Raw genomic sequence first — 20767 nt, 5'->3', positions numbered from 1 at the left:
ATCTCAACAGCAAAGATTGTGCAGACTGGGTAAGGTACCACACCATAAACAGGGCCTCAGATTTCAGTTGGAAAATATTCGTTGATAACACCCTAGTCAGCAGGGCTGTGTGATGGGTGAGGAATGAAAGGCCTGGGCTCTGACTCCACCGGAAGTAGTAAACACCCTTAGTTTCATGGCTTTACATTCTGAACAGTAAATGCTATAAAACAACCACACCATTAAAATGCCAACAGAGCATGGAATCTAGTTTCCAAAATCTTTGAGAAGTATATAAAATTTACTCCTTACAAAGTTAAACTGTCTTTTAAATTACTATACAACAGTAAGGAAATTACTGAACTCTGATCCCTGTGGGACCAAAGCATCAGAAACAACCACAGATAATGGTTAGATCTTGGCATTGTCACACTAACCCAAGATTGCAGTTACCAGTTTGGGAGAAGGTAAGGTCAAAACAAATTGAAGTTTGTCGTAAGGCTGTTAAATTATACAGATGAATACATTTACTGGGCAAACTTTCAAAACTGAAATTTAGAAGTTAAACATTATCTTGCAGAAAATAGCACATAAATGGAAAACTGTGCTTCCTGACTCCCTGGGGTGTAACTATACCCCACTGACTCAGTTCCACTGAGTGTAGTAAACAGAATAAAAATATATCCACAACTTTAAAGTAAACGGGCTTGGCTAAAACTTAATCACAAAAAAATGGTGGCAATGGGCTGGAGAGCTGGCTCAGCAGTTAGGAGCACTTACTGTTCGGTTTGGCTTCCAGCACCTACACAGCAGCTCACAACTGGCTGTAATTCCAGTTCCAAGACAGCTGGCGCCCTCCTCTGGTCTCTGTGGGCACTACATGCACATGATACACATATATAAAGTAGGCAAAATACCCATACACATAAACTTTTTAAAAACAGGGATTCACTTTGCCCTCCTTTTTCTTACAATAGAAGATATAAAATCTAATAACATTTATAAAGTATTTTAAATTATTTTTATAAATATAAAACAATACTTTCCAGGAATATGTAATTAAGAAAAATTTAAAACAGTAACAAGCGCATATTTATATTAACTATGATAAAGTTAATAGCCAATACAGTGACTCTTAGAGCAACTCAGTAAAGTGAAGTTTGTTTCTTTTGCCTGTGAAACTGCTTTGCAAGAAAATCTGACATTTACACAACACTGTACATCCAACCTGACTCCTGAGGACAGTTACGAATGAGATCATTCACTAAACATTCAAAAGAGGCCTGTCCTTGTTAAATCAGCTTAACCTATAGTTTAGGTATTTCTTTTTGCCAGTACAATATGGACACTATTTTACTTGTTCCTAAATAAACAATTACTTCAGAGAAAATAAAAAGAGTGGCCACTAAATGTAGTCTTTACTTATCTTTCTACAGTTAATTTTCATTGGGGAGTAGCAATACACAAACACTTTCCCTTTCTGGGCTGTGAACTGATTTCTTGGCAGAAATGATCAGAGAGGTAGAATTGACCTTCTATGTGGTTCATCATCTTGATCAAGTCAGGCCATCCAGCCATGTAAGTTCAGTGAGGACCTGGCTTTACTCTGTGTTTAATGGTATAAAATAGGACTTCTCCACCCCTAATGCAAAGAGAAATTAAATTTATAACATAAAACTGTAACGGGGGGCTGGGTGAGTGCTAGAGCACTTACCCACCATGAGCAAAGCCCTGGATCCCATCTCCCTGGCATGATAACTAAATAAATATGATTTGTAGGTCCTGATCTTGCCTAGTGATGTTGCTCAGTGCTTGTCGTGAACACACACCCCACGCACACGAAAGCTCTGAGAAGAAACGGGATAGCATGCTCTTTCTAAGCAGGTATCTCTAAGTGAAGGGCATGGCCGACAGCGACTATAAAGAACACTGAACTTCCCCGTCTCCCAGAGGTTTGCATCCTGCTCTATAACAACTGCTGCTGCAGAAAAGAGAGAAGCTGCCCGGTGCATGACTTCCTCTGTACCTCTAAGGAGGCCTTCCTAAAGCATCCATTACTAAATCCGCAGTGAGGAGATGGAAGACGTCCCTCGGCATTCACACCCATATGGGAGTCCTGCCCTGCCGTACGGACAACGCAAGCAGGCATCTGACATGTGGCCCGGAGGGTCGGCATGGCACTTGGACATTTACACACGGAGCTTAGTCAGCTTCCAGCAGCAACCTAAAACTCGAGGTGTTGTATATGTCTTCTTTTGACATTATGCAGAAAGACATCCACATAAAATATTTAGATGCACATTTGGTCAGCTCAAAAATATTATACCCGTAGGTATGATACAAGATCCTCAGAAAACAATCAACAATTTTTATTTCCATGAAGAAGTGAAAAACCAAAAGTAAAATCCTCCCCAAGGTTTGGTTATAATATATATAAAACTCCTCTTAGAGATTTTAATAAACAAATATTCTTAAAGAAATTACTCTAATATTTACAATGAACGGTTTGGCACCTTAAAATTACCAAGAACAAAAGCATAATTTGATGGAGAGGCTTTTAAATGTGTTGCTTTTAGTCTGCTGAGACAAGTCCACACAGATTCATCTGTTTACAAAGATACCCCATGCGTACCTTCGCCAATTTATTATCATCTAATTTTAATGAACAGCATGTGGCTAAAATTTCATTTGACAGTGTCTGGATTTGCAATAAATTGCTGCAAGTACCTTACGGGCCCACAGGTAACTACTGTATAATTTCTGAGTGTTAATGTGCACACAACGACTCGACGACAAACATAAAGGACAGAACAAATGGCACGTACTTAAAGAGCTTTTTGAAGAGGAAGCCTGGCACTCTGAAGCCTTCATCGAATTCGGCGTCACTTTCCTCAGAGTCATCGTCCAGCTTCGGGCGCTGCTCTTTCTCCTGCAGCCTCAGCTGATTCCACCTCCTACAGTGAACAAGAAATCACAGAGGTGAAGATAGGCATTGCACCAGGAAGACACGGAGAATCGCAACGGCCTCTCAGGCCTCTGCCACCATCACTACTTGGCAGCACTAACAGTCTAGGAAAATCAGCTCTCCTCCCGCCGCTCAAGTCAATTCATACTTGAATTATTACCACTCCTCTAGAAAGATTCCCACACTTCTCGTTTCATTATCACAACCACTTCCTCCTCTTCAGCACGCCCTAAGGGAAGACTTCTCTACCAGCTCCTAAGATACATGACTCACCCTATAACAGACTCAGGAGGTCGCAATGTAACTGAGCATTTCCAACAGTAATACAGTTTAATAAGAGCATATTTTATTTAGAACTAGTATTTCTCTGCTAAAAATTACAGTCTCAGGATTGAAAACATACTATTTTGAAAACAAATTTTTGTTCCAAATTGCTGTATCCGGTATTTTTTCTAATTATTCAACTGAAGAGGATCAAAGGTGCCATTATACTGACAATCATACCACTCAGAATATGTTAATCAAATAAAGTTAAATTTTGAAAAAGATGAACATTTGTATTTTGGAAGCATGACGCCATGTTTGTGCAACAGACAGTGACAGCTACGCAAGCTATGACGGACAGAGAACACCACAGCTGGACAGACGGTGCAGCTATTCAACCAGGCTAATTCTATATACCCACAGCTAAAATGAACTATGATATTGTGAGCAAAAAGAAAAACAATCACCAAAGTAAATAGCTTGGACTCCATTATTTTCATTAAAAGTCAGCTGACATCTAAAGGTTAAAAAGTGGCAGAAATGGACTAGAGCACGGACTGACAGATGCCCGGGACCACAACTCACAGGGAGACAACAGCAGCACACATTGCCACTGACTAGCAGAGACTGAAGGAAGGCAACACGAGAGGCTAAGATGGACACAGTGTTGGCTGGAGAACCAATCATAAAAGCTGCCGAGGCCAGGCCAGAGTGATGGGCAGAAGGTAAAGCACATCCTTCAAGAATTCAGCTTTTCAAAGTAACTGACACTTGGGCTCAGCAAGAAAGCACTAGATGGTGATGTGGAACTGTTCTCTGTGGTGAGAACTTAGCAAAACGAGCAACAAAATCCTGGCAGCAGTTTCTGGAGAAGGGCGGCAAACATAAGAGGCAATATCCAGCCAAGTCTAGAGGAACAGGGGTCACACACCTATGTACAACTACGGTATTCCTTCACATAAAACACTTCCAAAGACCACCCCTTCCCCCTGTATTAATTTTCTTCCTTAAGAATCACCTCCATGCAGCTGACCAAGTGCATTTTCTGGGTGGCCACAGTCTGCTGTTCTTCCAATTTCTGCGGCATTTACGGTATTAGCTTGGTGAAATGGTGCCCTGCAGTGGCTCTCAACAGGGACAATGCACCCCCCCATTCCCACCCAGGGAATAACAACGCCTAGAGACACATATGGTCATTATGAAGGTCTTCCACAGGGGAGTAGGGCAAAGCTACAGGAGTACGGTAATATTCTTGCCTATCATGAAGGCAACTGGGGTCCAAGTCTTAGATGAGGCGACTACAGATAAATTAAGCCAGGATGGCAGACTTAGGCCAAGATAATCTTCCAGTAAAAATGTTATCTATCTTACATAGCAATAGCATCAAGAAAGCCTCGTGAGCAGGAATGTCCAGAGAACATACTGGAAAGGTGTAGTCATTCTCCCAACGCACATCTACTGTTTCAGGTAATGAGATGATCCTTGGTACCCAGACCCCGAGCATCAGATATCATAAAGATGCCTCTGTTCTACTCAGCAAACTCTGTGGGAATCACAAAAGTTATCACCGGCACTTAAAGAGACTTCATCAGGCCATTTTTCTTCAATAATATAACAAGGAGGGAACTAGAAATTCCAGAAGGTACTAGCTTCAGCAGTTTGGCACAAGCTGAACAATGGCTTTTCCATATTACACTGTACATTTCACTCACAGATGACCACTATTTCCTTAGACTCCATTACTCATTGTTTGTGGCTGTTAAATTTCCCACCACATCATCCCGCATTGACAGGATCACATCTTCTCTTGCCTTCCTCTCTGTCCTAAAATACACAGACATCACGTTGCCACAGAACTCGGTACCTAGGAAACCACACAAGCCACTACAGAAGCGATTGCATCCGAGAGCTTTCCACTTCATAAAGAAAGATGAAAGCCCTTAACACTCACTCAGTTTGGTCAAAGAATGAGTAAAGGTGGTGGGGATAAATCATTATGGTCAACAAGCGCCTGAACCACTGTGAAAACAAACAGCCTGAGAAGAACCGAAAAGACAGAAAATACAACCTCATGCACGTGTGGCTTGGGGATCAGACGGCAATACTACCTTGTGTGGCTTGGGATCACCATCTAAGAAGTGTCCACAAGAAAAGGGCACACCCAGGAAAGGTAGGAGAGCTGAAGCCACCTAGATACAGAAAGAAAGATGTCATGTCGTGATAGGGTGCTTGTCTGACATGGGAGTGGGAGTCTCAGTTCTACACCTGTTCTTCAGAAAGAGAAAGCAGCGGAGCACAGAAGCAGTGGCTTCTCCATCTGAGGTGTGGCCAAGAGTCCTTCTGTTGTTGTTGCTATGTATTCTGCGTGTATATGTCTACGTGTAGATGCACATGCACTGTGGTGTGCAAGTGGAGGTCAGACAACAACTTTCAATAGGGGGCTCTCTCCTTCCACTTTTGTGTAGGATCAAACACAGATGGTCAGGCTGCTGCAAGCATTTTTACCTCCTACGCCATGCCACCAGCCCAAGAATCATCCGAAGATGCTCTTCTCAGCATGTCCTCTAGAATCTAGCTTGTCCTGCAGCCTATAACAGGCTGGCTGGCAATCTGTCTGGCCAACACGTGCTGGACACCTACCGTGCAGAGACACCTGCTAGACACCTACCGTGCAGAAGACACGTGCTGGACACCTACCATGCAGAAGACACCTGCTGGACACCTACCGTGCAGAAGACACCTGCTGGACACCTACTGTGCAGAGACACCTGCTGAATAACTTTTTTTTTTTTTTTTTTTTTTGCCATGGACTAGGGATGTGGCTCAGCAGCACAGCACATTCTTAGAATGCACAAGGCTCTGGATTCAATCTCCAGCACCAAAAGCAGAAATCAAGATCTGACCATACATTCGTAGACTGTCTGACTCACACTTGACTTTTATCGCGGCTGCCTTTTTAACAAAGACACAAGCAGAATTACTAAAAATTGTCTGGTGCCAACAAATGGTCCAACATCTGCATTTTTCAGAAGAGAATTAACTTTTTCATGTTCTCAATCCTCTCATTTAAAAAAATCCACACATGTAATAGTCACAGCTGCAGCCACATAAAGCGAAAGTGCCTGGTGTTCCCTGGCAGAGCTTCTAACTCCTCATACAACTGCCATGTTCAGCCCACTGCCGACTCCATTGGCAGCCACTTAAGAGGGAAGCCAGTGAGAAACATCAACTTAATTCTCATCAGATGCAGGCACAGAAAACACTCTTTGGCTTCCCTACATGCCTGAAGGAATGAGACCTGGCCCAGGCTCTGGGGCCTGGGGCTGATGCTGCAATAATGTCTGTCAGAAGCAACCCAGACCCAGAATAACTGGCTGAACTACAGCAAGGCTCACATTAGCTACTGGGGTGCTTTGTCAATGGAACCCTAAAAATATACCTGTAAGTTACGTGCCACCATTTACTGTTTGTTTGTTTTAGAATTTCTAGCATTCCAAAGACAATCAATTTATGTAAGTAGAGAAACACAGTTGGCCGCATTCTGCCATGCCTTTCATGTGGCCTAGCTTCTCCTCAACTGCATAGCCAGTTCCCAGCCTGTCCTGCATGCACATCTTCACCCTTGGCAGACCCTCAGATGCCATGCTCCCTTCCCTTAGAGGAAGCTTTTCCCAACCAAGTAGTTAGGTATGCTGCGTACCAAACGCCACCCTAATCCTACAATATCCTAGGCTCACCAGGAGTCTCGTCCACAGTGCCCACAGAGTGCCAGCACATAATGAAATCTGCATCTATCTCCCAAGTCGAGTGGGAGCCATCAGAGGACAGGGATTGGCATGAAGCTCCAGAGTTCACAGCAGATAGTGAATGCTGAGCAACGAACAATGCTCAAAACTGGACTCAGGTTAAGGAAGACAGACACGGGGAAGCTTTATTTGACAATTATCCAAGTGGGTCATCCAGAAGTGCTTCTAGAACCTTCCTGTCCTACCTCACTTAGAGACTAGCTCTTGCTTGCTTTCTTAATCCCACTCATATTACTCTAAGGCTCCATACCATACTCTGTTACAGACTGGGACAAAGAGTGACCCATGGAAGAGGGCAGCTAGTTACAATGTCAGAGAAATTCTTAATTTAGAATCTTAAAATAATAACAATAACTTAAAAAGAAGTAAAGGGAAGCTCATTATTTTTAACAACTAAAAACAAAATACATAAAACAAAATTTCTTATTTTCAAAACTGAGCTGCATTTTCAGAATCCCTAACTGGTCCACTTAACAACAAAACTGGTTTCTGTACCCTGGCCAGTAGGAAGAATCAGGGGTCCCAGTTTTGATCCCAAGTTTGTCCAGGATCAATTGAAAAGGATAAGTAAAATATTCCTTTACTTCAAAAAGGAATTCTTGGGACAGGAATGGAGCTGCCAGCTCTAATCTCTATTTCTATGAGTAGGAAGGGAATGTTGTTTTCATGAATTCATCCTCTTGTGTTCCTTTATGTTGTTCTTGTGGCACTTGCTGCTGCAAGCAAACCGGACAACGTGGTACTGTATCCTCTTGGGGTGGCCCTACTTCCTGTCATCTGTCAGACCCCAGTAGCGGCCACCTACAGTAGAGACCACTGATGTGAGCCGTGGAAGCCAGACGGAGACAGCAAGCTGTGTTAGAGGCCTTTAACTGCAAGAGGAGGCCTGCTCCCCAGAATGTGTCATTCCCCTGTTGCACTTAACTCCTTGACCAAGAGCCGAAAAGAGTCTGTGACAAAGACTAAATGAGACAGGATATGCACAAAAGATCAAATAGATCACATACCTAGTAAGTGACATTTGACAATTCTACTAGGTATCCAAGGGCTAGAGAGATGTCTCAACAGTTACGAGCACTTCTTACTCTTAAAGGAGATCTACATGGTGGATCACAACCATCTGTAACTCCAGCTGCAGGGGACGGTGCCTCTTCTGAGTTCCATGGGCACCAAGCACATATATGGTATACATACTGTTATTCAGCCAAATGAAACAAATCTTTTTTAAGTTTTTAGTTTAATTTTTTAAACCCTTATTTATTTACATTTAGTTTATTTCACTATTTTACGTGTACGGGTGTTTTGACTACACTATCTGTCTGTGCGCCACTTGCATGCCTCATGCCCAGAGGCACAACAGGTTATTCTTCCTGCGGGAAACTGAATCCAGGTCCTCTGGAGGATTAGCTCGCTCTTCTGCTAAGCCATCTCTCCAGCACATTTTCAATTAAAAAAACAAGAAGGAAAAAAAAACTAAAATCAAGAAAGATCAGTCAACTGTAGTTTAAGCATAAACAATAAATAAATATCAAAACATCTATTGCAGCTGGGATCACAGTACAAGTCCCTAGGCTCAGCACTTACACCCTCCCTGCTTGAGCAGGGAGGGTCAGGAGTTCAAGGTAGCCTCAAATACATTGTTTGAGGTCAGTTTGGTCTACCTGAGCCTGTCTCAAAAAAAGAAAAGACAATAAACAAACAAAACAACGAAGAATAAGTAAACAACAAAAAACTATGCAATGTAATTCTGGGCCAGTGGGGTTTAAACTGCACCCCCAAGAATGGAAGACTGCTTTGTTATTCCACCTCATCTCAGTATGTCAAATGCACAGGGCACTGTAGGTATGCCATCCTACATTAAAGGTGGCAAAGGGTCTGGAAATCGAGCCACAGAAGATAACAGAAGAGCCTCAAGGGAGTGTCCCTTAGAACAGAACTGTAGGGACTCACAGTGCAACCTTGACCTACCTGGGCAGCAGTCTGGTGCCCCCTAATGTATGCAAAAAAGAAACAACTACTGGTAACTGTACTTATGTTCATAATCATATACACAGAAAGTACAGAAGATGCAAAAAGCAGAACAGCAATGAACAATTTGTAACAATTATTATTTATCCATACATACATGCAATTGTTAAGTGGTCTTTTACTTGAAAACGGTCACCTCAATGCAATGTCTGAGGACAGTCACCTCAGTGCACATCTGAGAACAGTGCACAGCATCTGAGGACAGTCACCTCAGTGCACAGCGTCTGAGAACATCACTTCAATGCAGTGTCTATAACGTCTTCACAGTTCTCCTAGAACCTCTTTTCAAGGTTCCTCCTTGTTTGACAGAATCTTTGCCCACAGTTTTAGCTTGTGACATGGGAACTCAACAAGAGCCAACAGTTACAAGCTCCTACATGTAGTCTTGTCACGTAGGCGGGGTACTCCTTGGATCCCTGCTTTACAGATGAAAACCAAATCCACAGCTACCAGTTGCAAATCTGACACCCTGACTTCATGGCCTACAACTTCCAGCTCAGATGAGGCACTGACTAGCCTTGGACAAGTTTTCTGTTGGTAGTGGTAGAGTTGGTTTGTTTTCGATTTTTTTCTCTTGGGGGGGGGCGGTACAAATAACTTTCAGAAGTTGGTTTCTCCGTCCGCCTTGTTGAGGACTTGCTTGTGGTTTCTGCCATCGTCTAGGCGGCATCATACCCCAAGCTACCCACACTGTGCACTCCCAGCAGATCCTGTCTCTACCTCCCTTTTACTGCAGGAGCGCTAGAGCCCGGATGCACAGCATCCCATCCGACTTTTACTTTGGGGAACTAAACTCAGGTCACGAGATTTGTATGCCAAGAGCTTTTACCCAATGAGCCATCTCCTCAGCACCCTGGGCAAACTCTGAGATTACACATACATTTTATATAAAAATTTACATATTTTAAAAGTATTTCTATATTTCAAAATTTAGAGTCGGAAGACAAGGAGTAATGACTGAGATTACTGATATCCACTGTATTTCAGGCACTCATCTAAGGAATTCACTTTTATTAAGTCCTTTAATCCAACAGGATAGATATTTTTCTTTTTCCCCAGAGAGAGGCAGGCTGAGGGAAATGAAGGTGTACACTGGAGATGGGAGAACACCAGCCCAGTCACACAGGCCCTCTGTCCAAATGGCTGTTTTCCTGCTCAATCTCTGTGTATGAACCTTTTACAAGATTTTATAATAAGGCTTATTATTATAAAAAATCAGCAATACGACAGATTGCTTCTGTACAGGAGCATGACTCCGCCCTCATGCACCAATGCACAGGGAAAGTCACAACCCACTGTCACCTGATACCCACAGACTCTTCAAAGTAACGAAGAAGCTGCCTGGCAGTTCTGACTACAGCTGAGCTGAGCTGAGCCATCCCACGAGACACACTTAACACCAGACAAATCGATGGACACAACTGCCCACAGCAACCCTCTAGCAGGACAAAGTATCCCTATTAATGGGAACCAGCAAACATGAGGAGCCTCGGGTTCTACAGTCAAAACATGAGCATGCCCTCCCCAACTCCACGGTCCTCATTCTCTAAGCTCTTTTTACATTATAAGGATCACTGGGCCTAGCACAATTAAAGACCGGAAGGGGGGAGGGGGGACAAAGACGCATACCATACAGTCAAATCATGTTAATATTATGAAATTCCAAAGTCAAGATCATTCTCCACTCATTGCAATTTCCATGAAGGAAATTCTACAACAGCAGCACACAGAGTACAATCTGATTTTTCAAGGTATATCCAGACACCAACCTAGGTATTTAATACAGTTTGTATTTGTGTACTCTGACGGGTTCTCTGTTTCAAACAGCTAAGACTCCCTAGCAGATTAGCCTCATTTGTGAAATTGAGGGACCCGGCGCTTTACTTTTTTTATCTCCCTTTTTACGGTCTATCTGGATGGACTTAATTGGTCTATCTGAGCAGACGAAATGCCCTCAGTTAGGAGCCCAGCCCTCACGGGGTAAATTAAGACTGATGCGGACAATTATGCCCCAGCCGAGAATGAAAGGTGTGCACAGAGCAGAAAGTGGAATTAGTCTTCATTTGTGTCTTGGTTCTGTCATTTCAAAGCCAGCATGCTCTCTAAGAAAACATACTTGGGGGTTGGGAATCTTTCTTCTCTCTTTAAAATCTAGATTACTAAGAAGAAAAATATGGGCTTATTTCTTTGGCAAAGAATGGAGCTCCCGGAAACACGCAAAGAACAATCTGAAGATCACTATATTTAGGTTTCTAGACCAAATCTTGATTAAACTTTAATCTTAGTCTTTCTGAAATTAAATTTACTGGCACCTTTATACAAGGAAAACAATGTGGTTTCTGCTTAAGTCTGCACAGTCTAGAACTGCCGAATGTCCACCTCCAAGCAAGGATCCAACTGAGGAACAGAGACAATCTAATGCAAACTGGATGCTGGCAAACGGGAAGAGGCTCCATAGCACCAAGGCCGGGAGAGCAGGCCTTCTGAGAACACAGTCTTCAGCAGGAGCTGGACCCTCACTTCTCCCCACTCTCCCCCAAGTGAGGAGAAAATCCATCTTAGAGACAGTGTTGCCAATCCTCTGCAGAAGACCCAGAAGTTGCTGAATTCCTCACCCCCTTCCCCTTCCCTGAGTTCTTCCCATCAGAACTCAGCCAAATGAGCTCTCATCTCCCAGGGCTGCGCCCATGAGGTGGAGTGCAGCTCCTCGGACTGGTCCTAACCCACCAGCTGCCACCCTTCACAAACCAGAGGACTCTGACCTTCCAAACAAGGCTCCTCAAAGTTCATCCGAGCTTCCTTTACCCCTTCCAGGATCTGACCCTTGACGACACAAGGGACGACCTGTTGCCCCTCAGAGATGTCCATGTGCACTGTCAAATTTCCACACTAGGATCCAACTCAGCAGCCCACAGAAGCTCAGTCAGTGCTTGGGGAGGGCAGCAGAGAACATGAGCTTCCCTGAGGATTAAGACTGAGACAACTAGAAGACATCTTATAACACTTACACAATTAATGGAGCCTTCATCGGCAATCTCAACTCTAGTTTATTCACATAAAATAGAGTAAAAAACTAGGGCATAAGAAGATAAACGCTTCAAATGAAAAGAATGCACTAAACTGAGTTAACTCTGTGTCTGAGTCTCCGTCTCTCACATGTAGCTCCGAAATAAACCACCTCTGCTGGTCTTTCCAGGTAAGAGCTATTCCTATCGGTGACAGAGAGCAAAGTTTAAGAAGCCATCTCCCTAAACCATCTCCAACTCTCAGATTCCAGGTTTCTGGTCTTTCTTGGCCATCAAAGAGGAAGCTATGAGCTGCTTCTTGGCACCACCTTGTGGTAACATGTGGACACTGCACTTTCCACCAACCCCACAAAAAAAACATTTCCAACATTTCTCAGCTTCCAGCCTCTGCTTAGTAGTAAGACCATAGGCAAGTAGATTATAGCATATTTGTGAGGGTCGCTATAACTGTAACAAGACAAAAGAGGTATGTACAAGCTCAAAGTCTGGAATAATGAAGAAAAATATGGAAGGATTTAGTCTATCTTAATATTGCTAGATATTTACAAAACAAGTGGAAGACAATGGAAAGTTTAAGTCCAGTAGGAAGATCAACTGGAACCGACTTCAGGCGGCAGCCCTAGCATTCCCCAGTGTGCCTCATGGCCTGAGGAGACCATCACTTGAGACAGTATGTTTCTGGCCTCTCCCTGTTTAACTACCTGAAGGTGAGGGCTAGAGGAGGACTATCTCAAAAGCAACGCCATATGGCTTTGGTTGAACAGAGAAAGCACTGCACCTCAGACCCCAATGTCCTTACCAATTTTTTCCAGTGGCCTCAAAGGTGGTGACTCTTCTCTGCCCCAGGCCCTCTCTTACATAAGCACAATTATCAAGGCACACAGGAAGGAGTTCAGGAAAATCAAATCGGCCAAAAGCTGCGGTCTCGGAAGGGCAACAGCAGCCAACATACACAGCTCAGCAGTCTCCAGCTCAGACAGAGTCACGTCACACCTGGGCAAGCTTCTCGGCAGGATTCCCATGCCAGACCTGCACAGTCATCTCCAGGGGTCCTGCAGCCCAATCTGTGTGCTATTGAGCTGCTCTGTCCTGCTCCTTACTAAGGACATATAGGCAGTCCACTTAGCAACTTGAATCACAGCTGGCCAGAGTCAGAAGTAAGAGGAGCTGGCTATGAATGAAAGCTGAATGATAAATGCTCACCCTACCCACTGACAGGAACCAAGAACAAAAACTCGTTGGAAACTCATGCATCTGGGCCCTATCTGAGCAGTGCTGACCACGACTGGGGAAGAAGGCCAAAGCCAGGAGCACCTCTGTTTTACCATCTCAAGGCTAAAGAGCCAACAGGAACGCTGCTGACATCCCTTCCTCACCCAGTGGAGCCAGGATGAACATCGCTGAGGGACTCTGATAGTCTTCCCCAGCTAGGAAAACAGACAATCACGCCCAGAAGCTGGAGCTGGCAGGTCCAGGTGATGCTGAATTTCTGTCCCGACAGAGAGAGCTCAGATGCCAGGCCTCTCCACAGACCACCAGCATCACCCACATCTCTAAGACAAAACAAATCAGACCCTTAGGACCTGTTAGCCTTCAAAGCACACAGTGAGACAGAATAGAAAGAAAGCAAACTACAAGGACATGGGAAGGGAAAGAAGGCCCTCAGCTAGGATCTCACCCATCCTGCCTGCTGGCTGACAGTCAAGGATGTCAACACTGGCAGAACCAAGAGTAGCAAGGAGGAAATGTTTCCTAAAGCTGCTAACCAGACATTAACACAACAAATAGGATGAGCTTCCTCAAGGTCAGGATGTCGGCAGCCTTAACTCCTCTCTCATCCTTAAACACAAAACTTCATCAAACTACAGTACTTACAGAAATTCTTTACAATAAATAAGTAAACCAATTCATGTCTTTTTACTTATTTTTTAAACTATTTAAACTTTAATTATATCCTTTGAACACTTTAATTTAGAAAGTCACACAATCACATACATAAAAACTATAAAGACACCTAAGTGCTCCCCTCTACTGAGAGCCCAAATCCATGTCTCAGGTACATATGCTCTTGCGAACCATCTGTCTGTCGTGCCGGAATGTGAAGTGTGCACTACCTCCTTGCCTTCGCTCTAAACATGCTAAGTTTGTTTCTCTGACTTCTCCTCAAATGTTTTTCTGTGGCATAATCAAGGGTCTGGCTTAACTGAGTAAGGTCCCTGAGGGATAAGAGTGTTGGGTTGAATTTCCTAATGTTGCTGTCACGAACTCTTTCCTTTCCAGTGACACATCCGAGATTCAGAGGCAAATTTAACGCAGACCACAAGGACCATGCCAGCGTGTGTGGGCTAGAGAATAGACGACAAGGCCCTGTGCTGCAATGCCCCTTCTCCAGAAAGACCCCCCATTCTGATCTGAGTGCACTGCTCCCCACATACTTAGTAAGGACATGCATCAGTTCATGGCCACTAACACACAACCTGCGGACTCCTTGCCACTAATCCTCAAAGCCGGTCCCAGGATGCAGACATGCATTAGCATGTGAAAGCAAAGACCAAGCAATGGGGCTGATCTCACATCACAAAAGGGAAATGAGCACACAACACCCAGGTAGCCAAGTGCCAGGCACAGGCACAGCTGGCCTGGCTACCATGCTGGGAAAGGTTACTTATTCGGTCCTAGCTTCCACCCTTGACTAGACAAGCAGATCTGCATCTTGCCAGGGCAGAGATAATTAAAGCGTGGACTGTGTATTAGCTCCAGGAAGTCTAGTTAGCTTGGAGATTGGTGAAGCACCAGCATCACACTAAGAAAAGCAATGCTAATGGATACGTGCACACATCCAGCAGTAGTAAGAGCCCACGCATACCAACTCTGAAGCATCTGCTTAGGAAATTGAGAGATATGATCTACAATAGCTCCTGGGTCCCACCGGAGGATCTCAGCACATGAAGGAATAAGAAACACACAGAAGGGACAACGTAGACAGTTTACAAATGGTTAGAACATCTAAGGCTGAGCTGAGGGCTTGGGGCTAGCTGGAGAAAGGAGGAGTATGACTGCTGTTGTCCAGGGAAGGTCAGCTGCAGAATGGCACGCTGGACTCCTCCAGAGCATCAGACTAAACCAGTGGTTCAAAACCTATGGGTCACCACCCTTTGGGGGTCCAACAACCCTCTCACGGGGGGGGGGCACGTATTCTGCATATCAGGTATTTTCATTATGATTCATAACTGTCGCAAATCAGTTATAAAGTAGCAACAAAATAATTTTATGGGTGGGGTCACAACATGAGGACTGTATTAAAGGGTCACAGCATTGGAAAGGTTGAGAACCACTGTACTAAAGGGTCACAACATTGGGAAGGCTGAGAACCACTATATTAAAGGGTTGCAGCACTGGGAAGGTTGAGAACCATTGTATTAAAGGGACACAGCATCAGGAAGGTTGAGAACCATTGTATTAATAAACGGTCGCAGCATTAGGAAGGCTGAAAATCACTGTATTAAAGGATCACAGCATTATGAAGGTGGAGAACCACTGTATTAAAGGGTTGCAGCTGCATTAGGAAGGCTGAGAACCACTGTATTAAGGGTTGCAGCATTAGGAAGGCTGAGAACCACTGTATTAAAGGATTGCAGCCGCATTAGGAAGGCTGAGAACCACTGTATTAAAGGGTTGCAGCCGCATTAGGAAGGCTGAGAACCACTGTATTAAAGGGTTGCAGCGTTATGAAGGTGGAGAACCCGGCACCAAACACAGACAAGGTAAAGACGAGCCCGGAGCTAGTGAAAAGCCTGTGCCTCTCAAGCTGAGAGCCTCTGGCCTGAGATGCTCATTCTAAGGGCTTCCCACCCTCACATCCAACAGTAAGAGAGCATTGTAATTAGCAGGCTATAACCAACATGTACTTGTTAAGTTCTGTATAAAGTTCTTAGACTGGATACATATGCTTAAACTTTAACCACTTTTAAAAAGCGCTTTCTATACTGGAAACTATGGATTTATTCTGGTCATTCTAGTCATTCTGTGATTAGCAACCCTGAAGCTCTTTTTCAATCCGAGGACTACTTCTACAATCCAATCTGTCTAAAAAGATCAGTAACATAACAGAATTCGGTGACTGGCAAATTTCAAACATTAATATGCTTCTCAATACTTAGCATTTTATTTTCTTTTAACTCCCCCAATCAAAAGAGCACCGAAGGAGATGTAATATAAACATTTCAATGTGTATATCTGCAGCTTAACAGCCTTAATAACTAGCTATAAAATTTTAAGAGCTATCATATTTTGGTGGCAATTAAGAGTTATTGATATTTCTAAAATTCATCTGAGATTATACTGTAAATTTAGCAAAAAATGGATCATGATATGGCTTTGGAAATAATAAATTGTTTTACAATCTTAACATTATTAAGAAAAACTTATTGCCATGAAATTAAACTATATCCATATTTAAAATTCAATCAAAATAAATTGCTATGTTTAAAATACATTTAATATTGACCCAGTTTAATGAGAAGACTATATATTGCTCCACTTATAATCAATACCTTATGATTAACACTTTTATTAATTTTCTACAGTAAAGACTGACACTATTCACTCTTTAAAAGTATCGAGCAGTATCCCTCAACACTGCAGCTATTAGGTGTGCACACTAACTAAAGTCACAGTGGGAAATGAAAACACAGGCCCTCCCCATCAACGTACTGCCATTCAACAAGCTACTAAAATGGCGTGTAACTGGGCCTGTGAGTTCCAAGAAACTGGGCATGGCAGCACACACCTTTAATGCCAGCACTTGGGGGTAGAGGCAGGCCATTCTCTGTGAGCTAGAAGCTAGGCTGGTCTATAAAGTGAGTTCTAGGACACCCAGGGCGGTTACACAGAGAAACCTGTCTTAAAGAAAAAGAAATTCTGAAAAGGTTATGCAGTGTACGTAGATCTTGGATTAGAGTTTACGCGGTTCTGATCTAAAGAAAATCAGCAGGTCAGTATCCCCCGGGACGGCCAATGTGAATCTACTGGAAACACCATCAGTTAGGTCTCCTTTCTTATTTTTATTGAAAATAAAAGCACTGTTGACTTGCCAAAGCCATCCTGATAGTAAGTATTTTCAAAGTACTGTGGTTCCTTCTCTCCTCTGACCTCTGCAGACTCCCTACAGAGCTCACAGGGAAACACTGTGCCTATGGTGTGAGGAGAGCCTTTCCTGGCTCATAGAAACTGCCCAGACATGGCAACTGTAACTCCATGCGGGCTCTCACCTGCCTCTTCTCACACCAGTTGCTGACAAAGTCCTGAAGGTAAAAGCCAACTCAGCCTCAGCAACGCCAAACAGCAGCTGGGGACTGTGTGGTGTGCACACAGCGTGTCTTCAGCACTACCTAGTCTATACTATGACTCTCAGACAACTATCTTCTCAAAGTCAAGGAAGAGGGGATAATGGGAGAGCATGTTCGCTCACATGCCACAGCGCTAGCTTCAGCTTTTTCTGAAGGGAATTTCTCTAAAATAAATATCCTAACTCATAAAGAAAAAAAAACCCAAAGGCACAGCACCACCTTTTCTTTTCCTGACGCTTCCTGCAGGGTGACCACATAAAGACCACACAGCTCATGTCAGTCCTCTCAGCTCTTGCCTAGCCTTCCTCTCGGCTCCTCATCCCAGATTTGCCTCTAAATTAGAATAAAGACTCTGATGTCTTTGGGGCCAGCTCCGCTAAGGAGTCCATGTCGAGATTCTCACAAGCTAAGGCTGCAAGTCCAGCTTCTGAACATGTGGGTGTCTAGTGCAATATGGACTAGAATGCTAAGGTCTTCCAAAGACCCGTAAGTGGCACAAGCCCCTGCACACTAACCTTAACCGCTGCTTATAATAATCTTCATTACCATCGTCGGGGCACCTCGCTACCTTGCGACCGCCTCCTCTTGCTTCCAGAGCTTCATCTTCTTCCCCAGAACTTGGGACAAAGTCATCATCAACCTCCTGCACTGGGGTTTTCTTCTGGCGTTTCTGGCCCTTCTGCAGAGGCTTAAGTTCATAGCTGATGTCGTCGGAAGACAGATTGGCCACCTCTTCCTCCTCCTCTTGCTCTTCCTCCTCCCCATCAGAGGGAAAGGACCCAGACTGTTCCCCCTCAGTGTCTTCCTCTGCCTCCAGCCTCCCCGCAGGCTCCAGAGGTTTCTTGCCCCGTGGCAACCCCACTTTCCCCTGGAACTGCAGCGCCCTCTTCTGGAGCTTCCGGATATGCTTCTTCAAGCGCTTATCTGCTTGGCAGAGGCCTTGGTTTCTCTGGTCTGGTTTGGTCTCATTTGGTCCTGCGCTTGACTCAGATACGACCATGTTTTTTCTAGCTACTCTTCTGTTAGCCCCTCGTTTCTTCCTTTCAAAAGACAGTTGTGCTTGGTCTGCCAAATATTTTTCAAAGCCTGATACTTCATTGAGCATTATTTTTCTAGGCTTTTTCTCCTGTTTCTGAGGGGCTGGGGTACCAAACGGTGTCATCTGGCCAGTGCGGATAAGCTCTTCCCAGGCGGCCTCCTGGGCAGGCATGAGCATACTGCCAAGACATGATGGCCCTGGCTCTGAAAGGTAAACAATGGAGATTCAAGTAAAACTCTCAAAAGGCAATCACTCATTCACAGACAGTAAGAACTTCCAAAAACTCACAAAATACATCAGTGGAATGAAGCACAGAGTAAAGATTACTATGGCATTTACAACTCACATAGAATATATTCCTGTTTAAAAAGGCAATTTCCCAGGAACTCGCCCCAAAGTGTGACACGTGTGACTGTGGTGCGCGTGCACCATGGGACATTCTGCAGCCGTCTACTAAATGAAGAAACCATCACACCGGGACAACACAGAGCTGGAGACCGCAAAACCAAACAGGCCAGGCCTAGAAAAAGAGGCACAGAATGCTCTCCCTCACATGTGGGATGTGGCAGAGAGCAGGATGGTGACTATCGGGGCTGAGAACATCAGTTAAAAAGACGCAGAAGTCTGTGGTGCCGTTCCACAGCGAGGAGTGCAGAGACCATAACTACTCTGTGTTTCCAGGGCTGGAATAAGGGTTCTAGATGCTTTCACCACAGAAAAAAATGATAAATGTTGAGAAGACAGCTATGTTTAACCTAATTTACAGACTATACAATATGTATCATTGAAATATCACACCTCATAAATACATTAAATGTTTACCTCACTATACACTAGTTCTTTTGTCTAACTTTGAATAAGAATGTATCAGTTACAGTCACGTTCTCTGTACAAAGGCAGGCTTATCTCCACATTGTTGGTTATAAATAAACAATCCCAGCTGTGTTTCCTTCCCAGTTAAGAAGTGGTCCACGAGAAATGATCCCCATGTCTCCGTATCAGTGCCCTGGCCAACTCTCAGATGGATCTCAACGCAGGAATCGGCACACCTAGCACAGACACGAAGTGCTAACTCTGCTGCCTGCGCATCACCACCAGCCACCTGCTTCAAACTGTCTACCTATCGACACTGCCACAGGGCACTGCAAGCTACAAATGTGCTGGGCTGCACTCACAGCCATCCTCAGACACATGTGGTTCACAGGACACAGGTGGCACACGCCTGGATCACTTCAGATACGGGAACAATGCATTCCACAGTTGCAATATGAGTGATCAATAGCTAGATGTGACCAATGGCCAGCACACTGACCAAAAAAAGAGATTCCCTCACTGCATAAAGGTCCATCAGAGAGCTGGGAAGATGGCTTGCTGTGAAAACATGAGGACGTCAGTTTAGCTGCTCAGTCCCCATGCAAAGCCAGGCATCGTCACAAAATACTGCAGCAAGGCGGAGGCAAGAGGATCTTGCAGGCTCAGTGCCTAGCCAGCCTAGCTGGATCAGCAAGCTCCGGCCGGGTTCAATGAGAAACCCTGTCTCAAGAAATAAGGTAGAGAATGACAGTGGGAAATCCTGAGAGCCTCTCTGGTCTCCACACACACACACACACACACACACACACACACACCCGCACACACAGAGCTACTGGATGAACATGTAAAGATGAACTAAACATGAAGATATGCCACATATAGTCACCCAGAAACAGCCCTCTAACTGAAGCTGATCTCCAGCAAAATACTTATCATGTGATTGAAAAATAAAAGACCTGCCAGGCCACTGTCACCACAGTCAGTTTTTACTGACCTTGCACTAAAATAAAATAATACGTCAGAGTACACAAATCCTAAGTTTCACAAGATCTACAGTCATATATCAGCATCCAGATCAAGTAACAGAAATTGCTCGTATTCCTGAGCACCCTCCCCACCACCTGCTCAGCCTCCTGAGATACTGAGAGGCCTGACTTGAAGGGTGACTCATGCATGGCTGCATTCATGTCTGCCTCTATGCCTGGCATTCTGCATGTGAGATCCACACGGATTTGCTAAATAGAGATGAACTTTATTAACGTACTGTTACTACTAGTCTATGATTGTTCTACAATGTAGTTTGGGTGGTCTCTAGGTTTGGGGTGCTACATCTCAGAACAAGGCTGCCGTGGACACTCTGGTTTACACCCTTTGGCAGCACCGCGCACCTCTTCTTCAGCTTGTTAAGCTTCAATGGCCACTGATGAAGAGATCGCACAGCGGCACCAGCCTAAGTTTCAAAGTGTTCAGGAGTTCCATCTGGTCCACATTCTTGCCAT

At 44.2% G+C, this 20767-nt stretch overlaps 1 protein-coding gene across 3 annotated transcripts in view; it reads right to left on the bottom strand.

The window, feature by feature from the left end:
* Ercc6 (ERCC excision repair 6, chromatin remodeling factor) overlaps positions 1 to 20767 on the bottom strand; it is a 71770-nt gene that overhangs the window by 37639 nt on the left and 13364 nt on the right. For all 3 annotated transcript variants that reach the window (XM_057770085.1, XM_057770087.1, XM_057770086.1), the window contains 2 exons: positions 17932 to 18658; positions 2805 to 2933 (listed from right to left, as the gene is read on the bottom strand). In XM_057770085.1, coding sequence (XP_057626068.1) covers positions 2805 to 2933; positions 17932 to 18658 — 856 coding nt within the window. The remainder of the gene's footprint in view (positions 1 to 2804; positions 2934 to 17931; positions 18659 to 20767) is intronic.

The sequence above is a fragment of the Chionomys nivalis genome, chromosome 5, assembly GCF_950005125.1.
Source record: "Chionomys nivalis chromosome 5, mChiNiv1.1, whole genome shotgun sequence".
Classification (NCBI taxonomy): Eukaryota; Metazoa; Chordata; class Mammalia; order Rodentia; family Cricetidae; genus Chionomys; species Chionomys nivalis.
This window is presented reverse-complemented; position numbering and strand designations above follow the sequence as displayed.